At 50.7% G+C, this 18,511-nt stretch overlaps 9 protein-coding genes across 9 annotated transcripts; 8 read left to right on the top strand and 1 right to left on the bottom strand.

Moving 5' to 3' along the window:
* Positions 1-354: 354 nt before the first annotated feature.
* Positions 355-1,308, top strand: CTAM01_16852 (uncharacterized protein; the record flags this gene model as incomplete). Its single annotated transcript, XM_060532844.1, has 3 exons — positions 355-568; positions 626-794; positions 849-1,308. 3 exons carry the CDS (start codon positions 355-357, stop codon positions 1,306-1,308), a joined length of 843 nt encoding a protein of 280 aa, XP_060372586.1.
* Positions 1,309-1,904: 596 nt separating this feature from the next.
* CTAM01_16851 (pectate lyase) lies at positions 1,905-2,879 on the top strand (the record flags this gene model as incomplete). The annotated part of the gene is made up of 3 exons (XM_060532843.1): positions 1,905-2,418; positions 2,489-2,623; positions 2,707-2,879. The coding sequence occupies 3 exons, from the start codon at positions 1,905-1,907 to the stop codon at positions 2,877-2,879; spliced, it is 822 nt and encodes a 273-aa protein (XP_060372585.1).
* A 272-nt stretch (positions 2,880-3,151) lies between these two features.
* CTAM01_16850 (uncharacterized protein) lies at positions 3,152-3,449 on the top strand (the record flags this gene model as incomplete). The annotated part of the gene is made up of 2 exons (XM_060532842.1): positions 3,152-3,219; positions 3,308-3,449. 2 exons carry the CDS (start codon positions 3,152-3,154, stop codon positions 3,447-3,449), a joined length of 210 nt encoding a protein of 69 aa, XP_060372584.1.
* A 1,239-nt stretch (positions 3,450-4,688) lies between these two features.
* On the top strand, positions 4,689-6,850 carry CTAM01_16849 (uncharacterized protein; the record flags this gene model as incomplete). The annotated part of the gene is made up of 4 exons (XM_060532841.1): positions 4,689-6,370; positions 6,421-6,496; positions 6,574-6,685; positions 6,840-6,850. 4 exons carry the CDS (start codon positions 4,689-4,691, stop codon positions 6,848-6,850), a joined length of 1,881 nt encoding a protein of 626 aa, XP_060372583.1.
* Positions 6,851-7,436: 586 nt separating this feature from the next.
* On the bottom strand, positions 7,437-9,307 carry CTAM01_16848 (lactose permease; the record flags this gene model as incomplete). Its single annotated transcript, XM_060532840.1, has 5 exons — positions 7,437-8,071; positions 8,137-8,184; positions 8,247-8,318; positions 8,371-8,651; positions 8,724-9,307. 5 exons carry the CDS (start codon positions 9,305-9,307, stop codon positions 7,437-7,439), a joined length of 1,620 nt encoding a protein of 539 aa, XP_060372582.1.
* Positions 9,308-10,534: 1,227 nt separating this feature from the next.
* On the top strand, positions 10,535-12,350 carry CTAM01_16847 (murein transglycosylase; the record flags this gene model as incomplete). The annotated part of the gene is made up of 5 exons (XM_060532839.1): positions 10,535-10,609; positions 10,683-10,970; positions 11,028-11,532; positions 11,585-11,701; positions 11,758-12,350. 5 exons carry the CDS (start codon positions 10,535-10,537, stop codon positions 12,348-12,350), a joined length of 1,578 nt encoding a protein of 525 aa, XP_060372581.1.
* A 594-nt stretch (positions 12,351-12,944) lies between these two features.
* On the top strand, positions 12,945-15,290 carry CTAM01_16846 (uncharacterized protein; the record flags this gene model as incomplete). Its single annotated transcript, XM_060532838.1, has 4 exons — positions 12,945-14,038; positions 14,094-14,180; positions 14,246-15,022; positions 15,089-15,290. 4 exons carry the CDS (start codon positions 12,945-12,947, stop codon positions 15,288-15,290), a joined length of 2,160 nt encoding a protein of 719 aa, XP_060372580.1.
* Positions 15,291-16,045: 755 nt separating this feature from the next.
* On the top strand, positions 16,046-16,326 carry CTAM01_16845 (uncharacterized protein; the record flags this gene model as incomplete). The annotated part of the gene is made up of 2 exons (XM_060532837.1): positions 16,046-16,106; positions 16,178-16,326. The coding sequence occupies 2 exons, from the start codon at positions 16,046-16,048 to the stop codon at positions 16,324-16,326; spliced, it is 210 nt and encodes a 69-aa protein (XP_060372579.1).
* A 1,083-nt stretch (positions 16,327-17,409) lies between these two features.
* On the top strand, positions 17,410-18,027 carry CTAM01_16844 (TRI15; the record flags this gene model as incomplete). The annotated part of the gene is made up of 1 exon (XM_060532836.1): positions 17,410-18,027. One exon carries the CDS (start codon positions 17,410-17,412, stop codon positions 18,025-18,027), a length of 618 nt encoding a protein of 205 aa, XP_060372578.1.
* Between the last annotated feature and the right edge of the window lie 484 nt (positions 18,028-18,511).

Genomic DNA, 18,511 nt, shown 5'->3' with positions numbered 1-18,511 from the left:
CGATCCCAATACGAAGTTCGCGAACATCAGGGATATCCATCGGGCTCAAATCGAAGCGGGTGAAAAGGAGGTTATCACGGCTGAATCCAGCGACTCTGAATGCCCTAGTGAGGCTGGCAGCTGTATTGTAGTGGGTGTGGTTGAGGATCAATAGTTAATAGTAATGAGGAGGTTGGGTTGTGATCCCATCGTTTTTGTGGTGCCAGAAACAAGGGGGGTGCCAGGAAGTGGGTATGTTGACTTACCGTTCCCGAAAACCTCGGTGAGTCTGAGCCCGAACGAAAAGATCAAGTGCATGTTGCTAAGACGATGCTAAAGCATTTTCCCAACTCGGCGTATTGTTTGATTAATCCTATGGTTGACCTGGCCAAGATCCTCATGTGGATGACGGACAACCTGGGTCTGCACAGTAGTCACACATCCTTCCAAAGGCTGTCACAGACTGCGCTCAACCTGGACAGGGAGTTGGATGACTGGAAGTCTGGTTTACCAAGACAGCTCCGATTTGACACATCATCACTGGAAGACAGCGAATTCGCCATGAAGCAAAAGACTGTCCTCAAGCTACGTATGCTTTACTCGCATGTCATGCCGATGCGCTAGCATTACTGATGTACACGAACAGGATTCCTGAACGCCAGGATACTCCTTCACCGACAGTTCATCATCTCAAAGACGCAAGAAGCGGACCGTAACACCGTCGCGCGACATGTCACCTCGTGCGTCAAAGCTGCCACCGAGACCATCAAGTTCATGCACACAAGCTACCTTCACCGACCTTACTTCAGGACATGGTAACGTCCTTACACCCATAAGGCCTTGCACCCGAAGAAGCTAACTCGGAGTAGGTGGTACAACTGCATGTACCTTCTAGACGCCTGCATGGTCCTGCTCCACGTCCTAATTTCAAACATCTGTCCCTTCCCCGCCGAAGAGGTTATGGAAAACATCGAGCTGAGCCTCGACATCTTCAAGGCAATGAAAATGCTCGCAGTAGCCAGACGATGCGCCGATATTGTCAAAGAACTGCTCAATGTCGCCGCGAAAACACATTCAGTACAGCAGCGTCAGACGAGCGTGGCTACAGAAGACGAACCCGCGCTTAGGATGCATGATGACCTTAGCCAGATGATCCAGACTTCTCCTGCATTCATGTCAGATGGAATTGGCCTCCATCCTGGGGACACCGAGCTTGGAGACGCCATGATCCCCGGGGACTTTGATGCGAACTTGGTGGATCCGAATGTTGTCTGGAACTTTTTGAATTTTGAGCATTGGAATGCATGGTCTGATGCAGCTTTCAGGTGAACATTGTACCAACAGCATGAAATCAGGTATGTTACAGATAGCATACAATTATGGCGTGTAGAGCAAGGCTCTGTGGAAATACTTAGATGAGCAAGGAGCCCAATCAGTCTTCTAGAGACCGAAACGACCTTGTCTGTTTCCCAGTGAACCTAGATAAGCCTTTTGGCTGCATACGCATTGTATGCATGACATCGTCTCAGTGTTACGTTGGAGCATCCCTCAGCTTCCTGATTTGGGTGGGATTGGTGGAACAAGCAAGGCCGTCAGAAGGTGGGAGATCAGCTAGGTGCTGCATCAAATCTTGGCAGTCCTCGATTCACCAGAATGTCAGAGTTGGACTCTTGGAGTTTGAGGGCGTCCGCAGGTCTTGGCGGACAAACTCATGATGAATTTACCACGACTAGTATTCATCGAATAACGCCAGATATTGCCACCAATTTCGACTCACAGCAATGCAACATGGTCGCACGCAATAGCTCTTTTGTTAGATCGACCAAGTCAGTCAACAGATACCTCACATGTATAAAACCAGATTCAAATTCGCGCCTCTCCGCATCCCTCTATGCTTGAGTCCTCGTTCTAGAATTACACCTATAATGCGTTCTATCACTATTCCAGGGCTAGTGGTGGCCATTAGCCTTGTTTCCGCTCAGTCGACCAAAACCACCTCGACCCGAACAACCTCAACAAACACCATAAAATGGCAAGCCTCCGGAGGCGTATCTTGCCCACACCCATCGGTCAACACGAAATGGCCAACAGCCACTGGAAGCACCTCTTTCCCCACTGCCTCCTTGATTCCAGCCAATGCAGTATTTGATGGCAAGATGGCTCTGTTTGATCGCAAAGGTAGCTCCGGCGACTGCAAAGGACAAGCTGAGCAAGATGAGGCTGCTGCCGTATTCATCTTGGATAGCGGGGCGACGCTGAAGGATGCCATCATTGGCCCTGCTCAAGCTGAGGGCGTACATTGCCGCGGTCCCTGTACCATTGAGAACGTTTGGTGGGAAGACGTATGTGAGGACGCGGCCACATTCAAAGGTACTGGACCGAGATACGTCAGAGGCGGAGGGGCGAAAGAGGCCAGTGATAAGGTCTTTCAACATAACGGTGAGTACTAAGAGCTGAGACGCCGTGACACTTGATCTGAGCACAAAATCCTAACATCGTTGAATCGCAGGTGAGGGATGGCTACACGTCGACGGCTTCTATGCCAACAAATTTGGGAAGTTCTACCGGTCATGCGGCAATTGCAGCCAGCAGTTCCAGCGACATGTCAACATCACCAATTTTGTTGGAATACAAGGAGTAGTCAGTAAGTCACAGGAAAGATTAGTCTCCAGCCAAGAGCTGCGCGTTTTTAATCCTTGGAAGTTCTTCCGTGCTAACCACTCTTAGTGGGGGTAAATCAAAACTATGGCGATACTGCTATTCTATCCAATTACTGTCTCGCAAAGATTGGAGTCATCTGCACACGCTACGAAGGTTGCGTCAAGCCGTGTGAAGCTGGGGAAATTGGCGAGGGAGCTCTGGCACCATACTGTGTCGTCAACGGTCAGGATTGGTCTTGATATTACTTCAATGTTCAAGTATGTTGTTGCCATGGACGTAACTGTCCAACCAGGATACTGCGTCCCATGCATCTGAAATGAAACATGAACACACCGAAACTATACTTATCGTGTCGCTCCCTTGAAAAGATTCAACCGAGGAGTTGAGCCCGGCACGACCGAAAAGGGAGCAGGACCGGACGGAGTGGGGCCGGTGCTCAGCTTACCGGGGCAATGTGCCGCGATGATCTCGGTTAACCCTCGTTGGCTTGGTCTCCTTCACCGAAACAAAGATGGCAAAGATGAACCAGCTATTATCAGGCGACGAAGCCGCCAAAGACGAAGTCATGCGGCTGGTATAGTAAGCCCGGAGACTATATCAGGAGAACGAAAAGGCACTGATAGAGCGAGATCTTGCAGAAGCTAGAGTGACGGACCTATCTGAGGAGCTGGAACTACTACAAGAAGATCATGAATGGGATCGAAAGATTATCGCCCATCTCAGGTCCCAACGGAGGACTACAGTGGTACGACCGCCTGAGCAAGAAGGTTCTCGCGCTCTTCAAGGCGGTACGGATGCATCCGGAGTGATTTCGAATAGAACAACGTCTAGATTTGAGTCGACCGTAGTGGAGTTCCATGAAAACCCTGAGTTCCCTGACGCACCTGTTTTCTCCGGCGATGGCAATGCCTTCGACAGCTGGAAGGAAAATCTCCGCGACAAGCTGAACAGTAGCTCCTCTTCATATTCAACCGAGCCTCACCGAATCGCATTCATCCGCAGCCTAATAGACGGGCCGGCCTAATAAAAATACGATATCAATGTCAAACGGAACAACCTCGCAGCTTCTTAGCAATCGAGGTAGTTCTGGAGGCCCTTGAACAAGTGTACACCGACGGACTATTACGACCCGGTAGACTTTTACCTGGACATCGACCACCAGGACGGAATTACGACAGAAGGTTTGCCGACCGGATGAGGAATTTCAGGGCGAATTCCTAACAGGAATAACCCCAAGGGCGACAACAGAGACCGATGGCCACTTCTACTAAGAGGTTTTCGCGCCCCATAAGCTAATAAGCTATGCATACTAGGTTCTACCCAAAGCTCACGCTACTGTGCGTGATTCCTCGGTATTAAGCTAGTAACTTGGTAACGGAAATGGGGATCTTGACGAGGTCTGGCGCGCTGCTGGACAGAGAGCGTTAATAACTGCAAGCCTGCGGAAACATTGAGGTTTCTGCTATGGTGCCACTACCGGTCTGGCCGGTCAGCACTATAACCTAGTCTGGAATTTATGTAAGGAATATCGGTCAGTACGTTTTGCTTACTCACCACTAGCCTAAGGAAGGATCATACATAATCTGCTCGTAGTGATGATACTGGTTAGCCTGCACGTGATGAAAGCTTGTGTTGCAGATCCGACCACGAAGCTCAAAATTGGATACGTGCTAATTATTCTGTATGTTCGCGTCTTTTGTTATCGCCGTGAGGCACCGAGAGGGCCGAGCAGTTGTGATGTCATCAAAGCAGAAAGTCGCCGCGCCTTCGCGCCCTCGGCACCGTGGAGCTCCGTCATGGGCTTTGATCCACGAATTAATCTGAGAAATCGGGGAAATCGCTCTTTGTCTTAAGGAATACTTTCGTCGCTTTGATCCATTATGGGCGTCTCTCATCATCAGCAAAGACTATTACAACTCTCAGACTCTCGGCAATATCTGCACTTGCATTGCGCAGCTACTTAGCTATAATTTGTGGGCAATACCGTCAAACATACCATCGAAAGCTAATCCAAAGCTAAAGCTCTCGTATTGTTTTTTTTTTTCAAAATGCCAAAAAGCACGAGAAATATCTCAAAAGAGACCATAAGCAGTCTCTCCGATGCGCCAACACCGCTTCCAGGCAAAGTCCTCCAAATCAGATCCGGAAAAGTCAAAACTCTCGTCGCCGAACCGTCCGGCATCTTCAAACAAGTCCAGCAAGGGCGTATCTTCATCAACGAGCACGGCATCGGCAATGACAAGCACGTCTACCCCATACACTGGAGTACCGAGCGTGCTCTGCACCAGTACGCCTCGGAGCATTATGAGTCCTGGCGGTGCGAGGACGGCTGTCCCAAACCGGAGCTCTTCGATTACGGCGCCTTTGGGGAGAACATAGTTGGCACCAACATGAGCGAGAAAAATGTTTGCGTCGGCGACGTCTACCGCATCGGCAGGGATGTCGTGGTTGAAGTGAGCGAACCTCGCAGCCCGTGTTACAAGCTAAACTTGCGCTTCGAATGGGGCAGAGCCCTGAAGCGCGTCAATCGCACGGCGCGAACGGGATGGAATATGAGAGTCAGAACGGCGGGGTATATATGCGCGGGTGACGTGATGGAGCTCATGGAGCGTCCTCATCCGCGATGGTCGATTCTCAATATCAAGCGCGTGATCCAGGGGAAGGACGTTGCACTGCCTTTGGTGGCGGAGCTGTGCAACCTGAGCGTGGTGACCAGCATGGTCCGGGAATTTGCGATGAACCGCTTGCAGTCGACGCCGAAAAGATACGCAGTCGTGGATATCACACCCGTTACTTCGCGAGTCAAACATTTCACCTTTCAACTCCGAGAACCTTTCACGATCAACGAACCCACCTTCAAAGAGTTCGCGTTTGCGCAAATTGAATTCGGAACGAACGATGAGAGGTATTCGCGGTCATACTCGATTGTATCAGGAGACCTGAACCGGTTTTCCCTTGGCGTGGCCCACGACGATCATTCTAGGGGAGGATCGAGGTATCTACACATGAAGCTCCAAATAGGTGATATAATCACCATGGCCCCTGGCGGGGTCCCAAAGGCTGTAGAAGACGAACAGAAATGCGTGGAGGAAGGACTGGTGGACAGGCGACTTGTCATAATCGGAGGTATCGGCGTGACAGCATTCCTCCCAAAGATTGCCCAGTGGAAGAAGGAGGACATCGACTACGAAGTACATTACGCAACGCGAAACCGCGAAGAGGCTGCATTCCTGAACCGCTTCCCTAGCGAGAACATAATGCTCTATGCTAAGAACGAAGGCAGACGCCTAGACTTGGACGCCCTGATTCCGGGCTCTGATAAGGATGGAAAACACACCACGAGGATTTACTGTTGCGGCCCAGAAGGATTGATGAAAGCCGCACAGAGACGAGCTAGGGAGATGGAATATCCAGACCACATGCTACATTTCGAAAGCTTCGGAGTGGATTCCGCATCAACGAGAGGCAAGCCTTTCACCGTTGAAGTGAATGAGCTCGAGTCACACCGGAAGAAGACATTGGACGTTACCCCCGACAAAACGCTGCTAACGGTATTACGGGAGGCAGGCTTTGATATGACCTTCTTCTGCGAAATGGGCGGCTGCGGTGCTTGTAAAGTCACTGTTTGTGACGGCAAGGTTGATCACAAAGGAACGGCTCTCTACCCTGAAGAGAAGAAACGCAACATGCTCAGCTGCGTTAGTCGTGGAAGTGGACACATTAAGATAGAGTTAGACTAAGCTAGAATGCACATTCAATCGTAGGTTTATTTCTTGATAGTTATGCCGGCATGACTCTTCCTCGTGTAGTGCCCCAAGGTGGCTATGACATTGGTGGCGACCACATGCCAGCTGGGGTAAGCATCGCCTTGATCACCACAGCTCGAGGCCATCACGCACTTTTAAACCTGCTAATAACTCTTGTTTTTGTTAGTTTGTTGTCGGCTTCAGCCCTTGGGTTGTTCATCGTAGCAAGGAAGAGTATGGCCAAGATGTTTACGCGTTTCGGCCTGAGAGGTGGAGCAAAGGGGACAATGACGACATGCGTAAGTTTCCCTGACGAGTCCTGTCTCCAATATTCGGCCAAACTCTTCAAAGACCATTTCTTCTTTGCCTCAGGATCCCGAGCTCGAGTGTGTCTTGGTCGAAGTAGATCTCGCAAGCATCGAGTTCAAAGGTTCTGCTGACTCATTAGCGTAGATATCAGTTAGATGAAGATGGCCAAAGTCCGATCTCCAGACGTCCGTGACTGGGACCATTGCTGAGGAGGTGGTCATACAGCTTACCCCAACCCTCTCCCTATACTTCGATCTCGAGCTTACTGGCCCTGATGCAATTTTGGAGGAAAAATGCTAGTAAGTACCCCACTGTGAATGATGTACTTGAATGGTTTGTTGACCATTGTTCCAATTGGCTCGTTTCCCAGAAAGGTTCGAATGTTAGGCTTCGGCGAAGACAGCTGCCAGCCAGAGAGGGAACCAAAGTCTAAACTTCGAACGCCCCTCAGTGGTCACTGGCTCTAGACTGGAAAATCTAAGTTCATGCCCTCATCGGGTCTGCTCTGACATGATTGAGACCTTTAATGCACCAACGTAAATCATCAACCTCAAACTTAAATTGCTCAAGTTGGTATCTCATGAAAAATATTTCAAAAACCCAGTTTTTCAAGAAATTTATCTCTTGTGTAATCTTGTGATCTGCTTACTCTGGTCTCTTTGCTGTCATGCCCTCATGTTCAAGTCCGTCCTCATGTGAGATTTATCACGTACCTGATTAGGTAGACAAAATCCGCTCGAACTAGACCTTTGAAGTTGCGTGCTCCGTTTCCACCACGTCAATAGGACCATCTCCCTTCCCATTCTCCGCAATCCGAACGTTCGCTTCTTCACCATCAAAGATGACGGCAATCTCCTCCAAAGCCTTGCCCTTAGTCTCCAAGAACCACCCATAAGCGATGCAAGCCTCCACAGCTAAGATAGCAACATAGACTATATAGAAGCGCCAACCAATGTTCTGGATGCCGATCGGGTTTACGTATTGGTTGACAAAGACGGCAGCTTTGGTCGAGAAGACATATGTTGCCATGCCCTTGGCGCGGATGGAGTACGGCAGGACCTCCACAGAATAAGCGACCGGCAAGGGCGAGAAGGCGATGCAGTAGAAGACTTGATAGATGAAAATCAGCGCCATGACGGCGATACCGGCGGAGCTGGCACTGGTTTCGGCGAATCGAGCTGAGGCGATGGTCCAACCGATAAAGACTACGAGCATACCGCAGGTCGAGATGCGGAAGAGGGGGCGGCGGCCGATGCGTTCCACGAAGAATGCAGTAGTCAGGGCAAGGCCAAAGTTCCAGATGTTGAGTAAGCCATTGACCAGAGCTTGTGTGTTCTTGTTCGTGATACCGACGGTGTCCATGATTCTCGAGAGGTCTAGTCCGCATCAGTCAACGTCCAAATCTCACTGAAGTAATGGGGAAGTTTCGTCTTCTACTTACAATAAGCAATCAGGCCGTTACCAGACCATTGGGAGAAGAATCCCATGCCTATTGTTAGCGTCAGTATGGAAATGGAACTAGATTCTTGTATGCTTGGACGAGATTCTTACAGACGACAAGGAACATGCGGTATCGGTTGCCTTTCGTCTTAACCATTGATGCCCAAGTTGTGCTTCCAAGTCCTTCGATGCGATTAGCAAATGCGTCAAGACTCCATGGGATCTCCAAACTTACTCTTCTCATTGTCGATAGCAGCTCTGATCTCTTCAAACTCCAATCTGACCAGCTCCGTCTCTTCGCCTTCGCCGTGGTATTGCTTCAAGGCCTCCATGGCCTCGTCCCCGCGATCGTGTGAGATGAGCCAACGCGGAGACTCGGGAACAAACCAGATGGCTGCGAGCTGCACCACACTAGGTGCCATCTGAAGAAGAGACGGAATTCGCCAAGACCAGGTGCTAGGGATATTTCGAGTACCAAACGTGATCCATGCTGCCGCGATACTACCGACATACCAACTGCCAAGCCCACGTCGTCAGCCCTTGGTTCTTGATTTTCTCCAATTGGTTGCTTAAGATGATAGTACATACCAGGTATTGCAGATAGCCGTGATGGTGACGCGATCCTTGGGATGCGACAGCTCACTAACCAAGCTCGGCGCCGAAGTCGTCGCAAAAGAAAGACCGAATCCGAGGATGAATCTGCTCACGACAAACATGGCAAACGCGGTACTCTCGCACTGCAAGATTGCACCAATAATCATGATACAACTTCCCGTCGTGATACCCCATCGTCTTCCAAACTTATCAGCGACCCACGGAGCGATGGGTGTCGAGCAGATGCTCCCCAAAGCCATGATGGCACTCATCAAGCCGAGGACCGCGCCGCGCGGGTTGTCGAAGAAGTCGTCAAAGTAGGAAACGGTCTGGAGGGAGTTCATCATCGAGCCATCGTATCCGCTCGTGGCGTACGAGACAACGGCGGCGGGGAAGAGGAGGAAGTAGAGCTTTCGGCGGGCGGCGGATTTGTACCATGTGGGAGACTCCTGGGCGAGTTGGGCGATGCGAGAGGGTTGGTAGCTCTCGCTCGCGGCCGCCGGTCCGCCTTGCTGGCGAGCTCGTCGGGCTTGCTGGTCTTGCCTCGGGGCAGGGAGGCGTTGGCGGAGGAAGTTCATTGTGGCAAGTAGTATCGTAGAAGAACAGAGAAGTTGACAAGAACTAAGCCGGGAGAAAGGAGGCAAGGTTGGCTCAGTAGTGGAGATGAACTTATGAGTTGAGAACCGAGACCAGATAGCCGGGATCTTGCGTGTCCTTATATGCCCGTGACCAAGTTGTCCTGTCGAGGTGGGACGATGTCAACAACTCTTCTGGAACGCTTCGAGACTTTGCTAGGTTTTGCTGGTTGGATTGGTCTCAAGCAGTCTTGCTAGGTGACGGCGTTATGAAATCGGCAGATGGGCTTAGGAGGAGAAGTATTCCGATCGAGCGATATTATCATTGGCGCGGAAAGCTAGCCCTTCACACTCACACACGACAATGTTTGCAGAACCGTACGCTTGGGACGCAAAGGCTCTGCCTGCCGAAGAGGACTTGGGAACTATCGGTACAAAGACAGGGGTTTGGCAAGTCGGATGATGGGATGCGGAGAAGATCCGGGGGCTGGGGTAAAAGCAAACTTGGTCCCCACATCCGGGGCATCACGAGATGAAGTTGTCTGGACGAGTCTCCATGGGGAAACGAACCTCTAGAAGTTGCGGATGAAGTCAAGCTCGCCTGACTCGTCCGATTGTTTCCGTAGAACGAAGGGCAGCAAAACCGTGTAAACTAGTGAGAACAACACCAGTTGTGTAGCGTCGGCCGACGATAGTGTGGAGTACGTATGAGATGCCTGGCTCCTCTTTTCCACCAAGATTGACGAATCATGAACTTTCGGGGGAACTAGATACTTCCCCCGATCTGGTCTGGGCGCCATCGGGGCATTTAAAACCTTCCCCCTAGCGTCCTTTGAGTCCTGCGGCTGATGTCGTCCGTCGTCTAAGCTATGCGGGGCATCCAAATGATTCCCCCGAGTTGGGAACGTGGGGTCGGGGAAGCATCAAAGTCTGCCCCGAAGGTCCAACGCGGGGGACTCTAAGTCGCGTGTTGGCCTTCGGCGGCGCGTATGGACGAGTTCGGTCAGCCTATGCTTTACTCAGAGATAATGGGACGTCATGGGCCCTTTTGTGTGGACCTAATGCGAAGACTCCGCAATGAGAGTGACGGATCGTACGAAGCTCTGGCTTGGTACCGTCGCGCGTATGCGAAGGGTCCTATTTAGGAGCTGGACTTGCCGTTGGGATCGGTTGGTCCCTGTCCCTTGATTCTGCCATCCTCGCTGATTTCGATTCAATCTGATTGCAGCAATGTCAAACGGAATCCTCAGAACGTCCGGCTCCAGCATTGTCAATGCTGAGGGCAAGCCTGTCCTTCTCCGCGGCGTAAGTGTCTACCACTTTACATCCAGCATGCGACTATCCGAAGGCCCAATGCTGACTGCCTTTCGCGAAACAGACGGCCCTCGGTGGCTGGATGCTGATGGAGAACTTCATGAACGGCTTCCCCGGCCGTGAGCACCAGATTCGTGCAGCGCTGCTGAAGGTGCTCGGCAAGGAGAAGTGCGATTTCTTCTTTGACAAGTTCCTCGAATACTTCTTCACCGAGAAAGACGCCGAATTCCTCGCCTCAATTGGCTTCAACTGCATCCGCCTGTCTTTCAACTACCACCACTTCGAAGATGACATGAACCCCTTTGTGATCAAAGAGGAAGGCTTCAAGCATCTTGATCGCGCAATTGAAATCGTAGGTTCCTCCAACGTTTCTCAGAGTCTTCTTCCCGACTAATGTTTCTTCTTGTAGTGCGCCAAGTACAAGATCTACACAATTCTCGACCTCCACTCCGCTCCTGGTGGCCAGAACCAAGATTGGCACTCAGATAACCCGACCGGATACGCCGCGTTCTGGGACCACAAGCATTTCCAAGACAGAGTTATCAACCTTTGGCAGGTGATAGCGAAGCGATACAAGGGAAATCCGTGGATCGCAGGATACAACCCTCTCAACGAACCCGCCGACGTCGAGTGGACTCGCCTTCTCGCCTTCTACGATCGCATCGTCCCCGCCATTCGCGACATTGATCCCGAACACATTCTCTGGCTCGAGGGCAACACGTTTAGCATGGACTTTTCCGGCTTCACAAAGGTGTTCGATAACTCTGTCTATGCGGTGCACGATTACTGTGGATTCGGCTTTCCCAACCGCATTGGTAGATACCAAGGTCTGGCAGATCAGGATGCCTATATCCGCCAGATGTACGACCGCAAGGTTGCTTTCATGAAAGAGCACAACGTGCCAATCTGGAATGGTATGAACACCTTTAGGTATGAATAGACAAATCGCTAACCGTCGAGGCGCAGGCGAATTCGGTCCAATTTACGAACGAAAGGAGTACAACCCAGACTTCGAAGAGCACAACGAGGAACGATACAAGATGCTCGACAAGCAAATGGCAATTTATACCGACGAGGGCATTGGTGAGACAACTTGCGACACGAGACCTTTGAACATTCGCTAACAGCTCCATCCGCAGCATGGAGTATCTGGGCCTACAAAGACGTAAACGTCATGGGCATGACCTACCTCTCCCCCGACTCCGCCTGGCTGAAGCTCCTCGGCCCCATGATCCGCAAGAAGCGCGACCTCGCCGTCGACAGCTGGGCCTACGACGACGCACACCTCCAGCCCAATCTCTTTGGCCCCCTACACAAGTGGTTCGAAGACAACGTTCCCGCACAATACAACAAGAAGTACCCGTGGCAGTGGCGCATGCACATGCACGTGTTCCGCGGCATCCGCGGCATCACCATGACGGAGTACATGATCCCCGAATGGGCCGATTACTTCAAGGACAAGACGTTTGAAGAGCTGGATGAGCTTGCTGCCAGCTGGAAGTACGAAAACTGCATTCAGCGAGAGAGGCTGAATGAGTTGTTGAGCCTCTATGCGCCGATGACGCCTGGGGACAAGAGGTTGGAGGGCAAGGTGATTCCCTCAGAGGTTGAGAAGGAACAAGGAAAGCCTAAAGAAACTGTATCTGGTGTTGGCGTATTTGAGCTGGCACCTGATGAAAAGAAGAAGCATCTTGCTCAGGCCAGTCTAACTCCAGTCGCTGTTGTTTCATAGCTTCAAAACTTTCATTAGCCTCGACATCATGATGAGGCTGATTGGGTTGCATACACTGGCGTTATTTGGGTTTTGTAGAATAATGACTACGGGTTCAACTCTTTTCGATTCACTTGCAATATGTACTACACCGATTTGAGTCAAGGAAGAATTGACCGTCATATTCTTCGCTATGCTTGGCATTGATCGGATTCTACAGCTTCTCAGGCGAGATCCTTGCTATATGGGAATAGTCCTAATTTAAGGTAGTCCGCCATACGTCATCTGGGCTTTCCACAAACTTATGTTTCCTAAGCAGTCCGTCAGTCTGTAGTCGCTGGATGAATCTGAACAAGCCGCGAGCACTCGGCCCTCAGGCCGAACATCACGGACAGACCGGCAAGATCCCGGCGCCGCGCAGCACTAGGACAGCCGGGGAGTAGCGGGGAAGTTCCCCACGTAATGTCCCCTGAAGTAACTTGAAGCGTGGGCCTCAGCCAGTCAAATCCGCCAAAGATTTCCCCTTTTCTCCAGTGGATTTTCCAGTTCCATCTCCGCAAATCGCACAACTCACTCCCGTACCCTTGTGCTCCCGATGCCGATGGGCGGCCGATCATGGATGACTCCGCGCCGTCTTCCTCCTTCTCTGCTGCCCATTACTTTCCGGCACGACGCCGTGTATGGCAGGCATGTACCAACTGCCGGGCTCGCAAGACGCGATGCGACGCTGCCAAGCCAAAGTGCAGTCTCTGCGTGACGCAGAACGTGGAGTGCGTCTACCGCGACTCGAACCAGCCGCGCATCGAGCAGAATACTAGGATCTTGTTGGAGCGCATCCAGATGTTGGAAGATCGCCTGCTTTCTTCACCAGTATTTTCTGGACAACAGCAACCACAGAGCCAGCAAGCTTCCCAACCGTCTTTAGATACGCCATCACCCCAAGCTACACGGCATGCTACAACTCCGCGATCGGCACACCATACACAGCCCGAGGCAGGTCCTGACTCAACGTCAACGAGGGACCAAACAGATGCGGTTCAGACCAGGAATGCTGTTGCAGATGCTCAAATTCCAATCCCTTTATCCCATACAGCGAATGCGAACCATGTCTTTGAGTGGCCGATAGTAAAGCAGCTGCTATCAGAAACGGACTCGGAGTCACAACCGCCGCGGCCAGCTTTTTCAGGAGGGCTGCGCTCAGCGGAAGCAACTGACATCTTTTTCCGCAAAGACACAGGTACAGATTCTTCGATGTGCCCTCCAGAGTCTTGGAGATTATTCCAAGACCGGAGTCTGCCAGTATCCATCCATGCCGCTGATCGGTACCGGGAGGTGATCCATGAGTACTTTGCCGAAGTGAACATCTTCTTTCCTCTCCTCTCCCCGGAGGACATCATCAACACTTTAAATGAAGTAGTAGCGTCTGAAAAGACTGCAAGTGTGGTCTCGCCCCTTACTGCGCCGGCCCGGTACTGTTTATTGCTGTTGGTCCTCTGCATAGGATCCTTCGTCTACACCGGGGACTATCACATCTCATTGGATGAAAGAGCAGGCCGAGATGGAGGTCAACGCCAAAGACCCATAAGCTCGAGCATCATTGGAGACTTTCCGGGCATCGATGAGCAGCTATGGCGAAAAGCGCGACTTTTGCTGGGCTTCATTTCATCTGAAATCAGCCTTAAAGCAGCACAATGCACGATGTTGGCGAGGTCAGGCTCATGCTTGTATACTTAGCATAGTTCTACCTGAACTGACGGCCTGCAGCTTATACATGAATGCGAACGGAAGAGTAGCAGATTCTTTCCACTGGGCACATGCAACCGCCGTCAAGTGTGAAGCTCTCGCGAAAAGGTACTTATCTTGAGGACCTCGCAAGTCCCGCCTGCAAGCAATTGGGTTACTAAAACAAGAAACAGAGATGCCAGAGGCGCAGAAGGCAATGATGAATTCTCGGACGCCTTCCGTAGACTCTTTTGGGTCGCACTGATTTACGAAGGTGACTTTGTGTCCGAGATCTCAATCACATTACCCTCAGGTATAGCGAGATACGAAGAAGTCGTACCCTACCCGGCCCCCGAAACACCCAAGCAGCACAAAGACTTCACCATCAACCAGGTGACCCCGGAAGCCGATGTGACGAGTCCGTCATCGACGTCTTTCTACAGGACCGAGGAACTTGTCGCCTTCCAAATCAGTACCAACGCGGCAATCAGGCGGTTTCTCAACCGGGTTAACAGCGTCGTCTTTGATAGCAAAGACCAGTTCCGCATGACGCGCACCAACTACGCCAACTGGCTACTGCGGATCACCGAGGATCTTTGGTCCTATCACGGTGCGCTTTACCGCAATCTCCCCGATTTCCTGCTTACGAGCCAGCCTAGAAGAACGCCTGGGCAACAGCCGGAAATTGCGAGTTCTCCTGTGACGCCCGGTATCATTCAAGTTGAAGAGTTGGGCAACAATCCGTGGAACGTGCTGAGGCTCAAGGGGCGGTACTATGCGGGGCAGTACATCATTCATCGCCCTTTCATCGAATACGTGATGTTGAACATGGCGCACTTCGAGACGCATCCGTGCCGGGAGGCGATATTGGAGCGGTGCCGAATGTGCCTTGAGGGTTGCAAGGGTTTCATCAATGTTTTCGACATTGATCCTGCCAACAGCATTACTGGCCTATTTGCTGCCGGAATGGTGTAAGTGCGAAGCCTTAGGCTACAGAGCACCACTACTGTAGAGGCTCGTTTCTGACATCTCCGTAGGACCTTCACCATGGTTACCATCCTCCGAGTGGCGACAATGTGCCCCGTCTTCAAAGAAATCCTGCCGGAAGATATCGAGAGTGCAATGTTTGTAGGAACGCGGAACTTGCGGCGATTCAGCATTAGCGTCAGGGAGTTTGAGTGGCACCTGAGCGTATTGGAAAGACTTGCGGCGTCTTGTAGGAATAGAATGAGTGCTTAGGTAGCGGAAGACATATCGCTGCCGCATTTTGGAACGCTCGGAATTCAAAACGACATGCTCGGTGGATACTACTGTCAGGAAAAGTCTCACAAACTGTCGTTCTAGGAGAATGAAGCGTGAAAACTCCATAGAATTCTTCATGGGGGATTGCGGTGGAAATTACCTCAATCGAAGTCTTCTAGAAACCTCAATACTAAGCTTCTATCGCTGTACTGTTTCGCTTCTCAAATGTCGATCAGACGCGGTTGGTTCCAATTCCCTGGGTCAGACGGGTACATTCAAGAGTCGCTTATTTGAGATGGCTTACTCAATGGACGTCGGTAAAGTTTCATCCGAAAGATAGAGCGGTGTCAACGAGGATGCCATCCAAACTTGCGACGTTGCAAGTCGCTGTAAGCGAAGCCAAATCCATGGGAACCGAAAGCGAATGGGCAAATGAAGATCTCGAAGACGAAAGAAAATCTTCCCTACAGAGTCAAATAAAGCAAGTGATGATCTTGTTGGTAAATCTACCTCATGCTTAAATAGCGACGAACATCCTGAGGATTCAAGCTGTCTAGAACAACAACTCATTAACCATTCTGACTTATCACGCAAGTCATTCGCGTTGGTTTCGCATCTTCTTGCTCAAAATTCCTATCTCTTTCCTCATTCGTTCTACTCCTCACAACTTTACTGATCTACTGTTCAATCATCCATTCAATTTCGAAGCAAAGCAGAATTCTCGTCATTGACTTGAGCAATTCTTATCGAATATGAAGTTCTCCGTAAAAGCCGCTCTCCTGATCTTGGGGCTTACAGCGTCTGTCCATGCGAGTGCGTACTTCTTAAAGCTTTCGGCGCCAAGACGTCCATCTGCATTTGCGTGCTAATATAGATATCGACAGCTCCCCAGAGGAAGGGTGGCGGCGTTGCAGGCCAGGCCTGCACTGACGGGACATTCAAGGGAACTTGCTCTGCAGACGGTCGATGTGGGTTGGAAATCCCGCCCAATGAGTTGTCTAGCCAGATTGTCGCTGGCCAATGTGGCCGATGATTAGACCACTCTGCTGTTTCAATTACATCAAAGAGACAATCAAATAGAGCAAATGAATGTATTCAATGCCACATACACTGATTCCTTGAGCCGCACCTCTGAACCTGTGACTGTATTGGTGTTTATGCGTGGCTTTTGCTAGATAAGACTCTCGGCTATTCTCGGCCAATCGCGGCTCTTAATGAGCCAATCTCCTGATGATATTGCTCAGTCGAGATCTAAGTCAGAATAATACCTAGAAAAGAGAAAGAGCCGTTTCAGGGTCTTTGACATTCTTGCCTGTCTCATTGTTGTGGTGAGTCACCTAGCAGCTCATTGGTAGAACACCGAAAGTGGCTGTATCGTTCATTATGAATCATACCTCGTCACCATGATACTAAGTGTTCATTGGCGGACTCTTCCAGTTATAGTGGGCCGTCTCAATCATGGCGTACATCCTTGGTCTGAAGGGGCTTAGTCCTGCGGCTCGGACTTCTGGGCCATCGACCACGGTGTTGAGAACCCGTGGATGTTCGGAACGCCGCCTAGTTTGTTTATGTGAATGCAAGTAATTATATAGATATGGGAATCATCCGAATGGAGCTTATTCCATTCCATCAATTCAATCGAAAAGACAACTTCAATTTTAGATACAACATCGGGATCCAGTTCCGTCCCCTCTTCCAACTAGGACCAGCCAGAAGCTAATTCCACTCAAACGACCACTTATCAATGCCGGGTGCAACAACAACAGCAACGAACACAGCAACAACTGCGCTACTTCGGAATTCGATGGACTCGTTCTCAAATCAGAACAACAACAACAACATACCATTTTCCCCGAAAGAGTCAATTGACTCTCACAGCGCGGGCATGCAACCATTCATTCCTGGGCAATGCCTATTCTGCCCCAATCTCTCAGCAGACTTCCCTGCCAGTGTAGCCCACATGCAAAAGTCACACGGCCTGTTTATTCCACATCAGCAAAATCTACTCGTCGACCTGGAAACTCTCTTCAAGTACCTGCGCCTAGTCATATTCGATTATCGGGAATGTCTACATTGCGGGACAAAGAGGACAACGGTACAAGCTGTACAGCAACACATGGTCGGCAAAGGTCACTGCAGGTTTGACCCAGCAAACCAAGACTCCGAATTTGCCGACTTTTACGACTTCACTTTCTCCGAGACCGAAGGCAACGAAGGGAGTGACTTTGAGAGCGACAAAGACGAGTGCGATGTGCAGAACGAGCCGGCAAGCCCGAGTCGACAGCCGTTACAGGTCGATGAAGACTCTCTTCGGTTGCCATCAGGCAAGATCATATCCAAGCGGTCCTCGGACCAGACGGGACCGTCTATCAATCACCTAAGACGCCGAATGCGGACCCCACCTTCACGACTAGAATATGTCCAGGTAGAATCTGAAGAAGAGGAGTCCAGCGAGGACCCGCTGCATCCTGGTCGGACACAAGCACTGTCTAAAAGAGAAAAGCGAGAGAAGGCGGTGATCGCGCATCAGCTAGCAAACATGAGGGCGAATGATCGAAGTGCACTGATGCACTTATCTGCATCGGAGCAGCGATCGCTGCTGGCGGTGCAGTACAGGAATGAGGAAAAGGTGCAGAAGGAGGAACGGCGCCGGCAGGGTAAGATTGATCGGAAGGGGAACAAGAACTTGTACGCGTACTGGAACACAGAAACGCCTGTTTACCAGTGTGGATAGATAAGACGCTGTATTAAATCCTAATAAATTTCGGCATCGTCTTGTGCATCTATTTACTTGAAAGTGGCCATGTGTTCTTGGTAGTTTTGTAGGATCGGAAGTGATTTGGCAAGCATTCTGGTAGTAGCTGAAGATGGTCCCCGGGAGCCAGATTTATTGAACTCTGCTCGTGGAGGGCTTAACGATGTCGAAGTAGGTTCGGAAATCACGCTTTTGAATCGGGATCTACGTCATGCAGTACACCGACTAGGTTGACCTTGCGTTGGATTGACGTGGATGGAGACCTGTCAAACTTCAGACAGATTGGCCGATTCCGGGATCTCCCACAAAAGAGGGCAAGAGAGGAATTCTTGTCCATCTGGCATCTACGTAGTATGTAATCGACTACCCTAGTAGTTGCCATTGAGCGGTAAGTGATTGGATGATACTATGGGCGGCATTCGCTTCGCACATAGTCTTGCCCGAACGCACTACATGTAGGGTT

This window comes from Colletotrichum tamarilloi (assembly GCF_030869305.1).
Source record: "Colletotrichum tamarilloi strain Tom-12 chromosome Unknown Scaffold_270.1, whole genome shotgun sequence".
In the NCBI taxonomy this organism is placed as follows: Eukaryota; Fungi; Ascomycota; class Sordariomycetes; order Glomerellales; family Glomerellaceae; genus Colletotrichum; species Colletotrichum tamarilloi.
The sequence above is the reverse complement of the archived record's forward strand: the minus strand, read 5'-3'. Positions and strand labels throughout refer to the sequence as shown.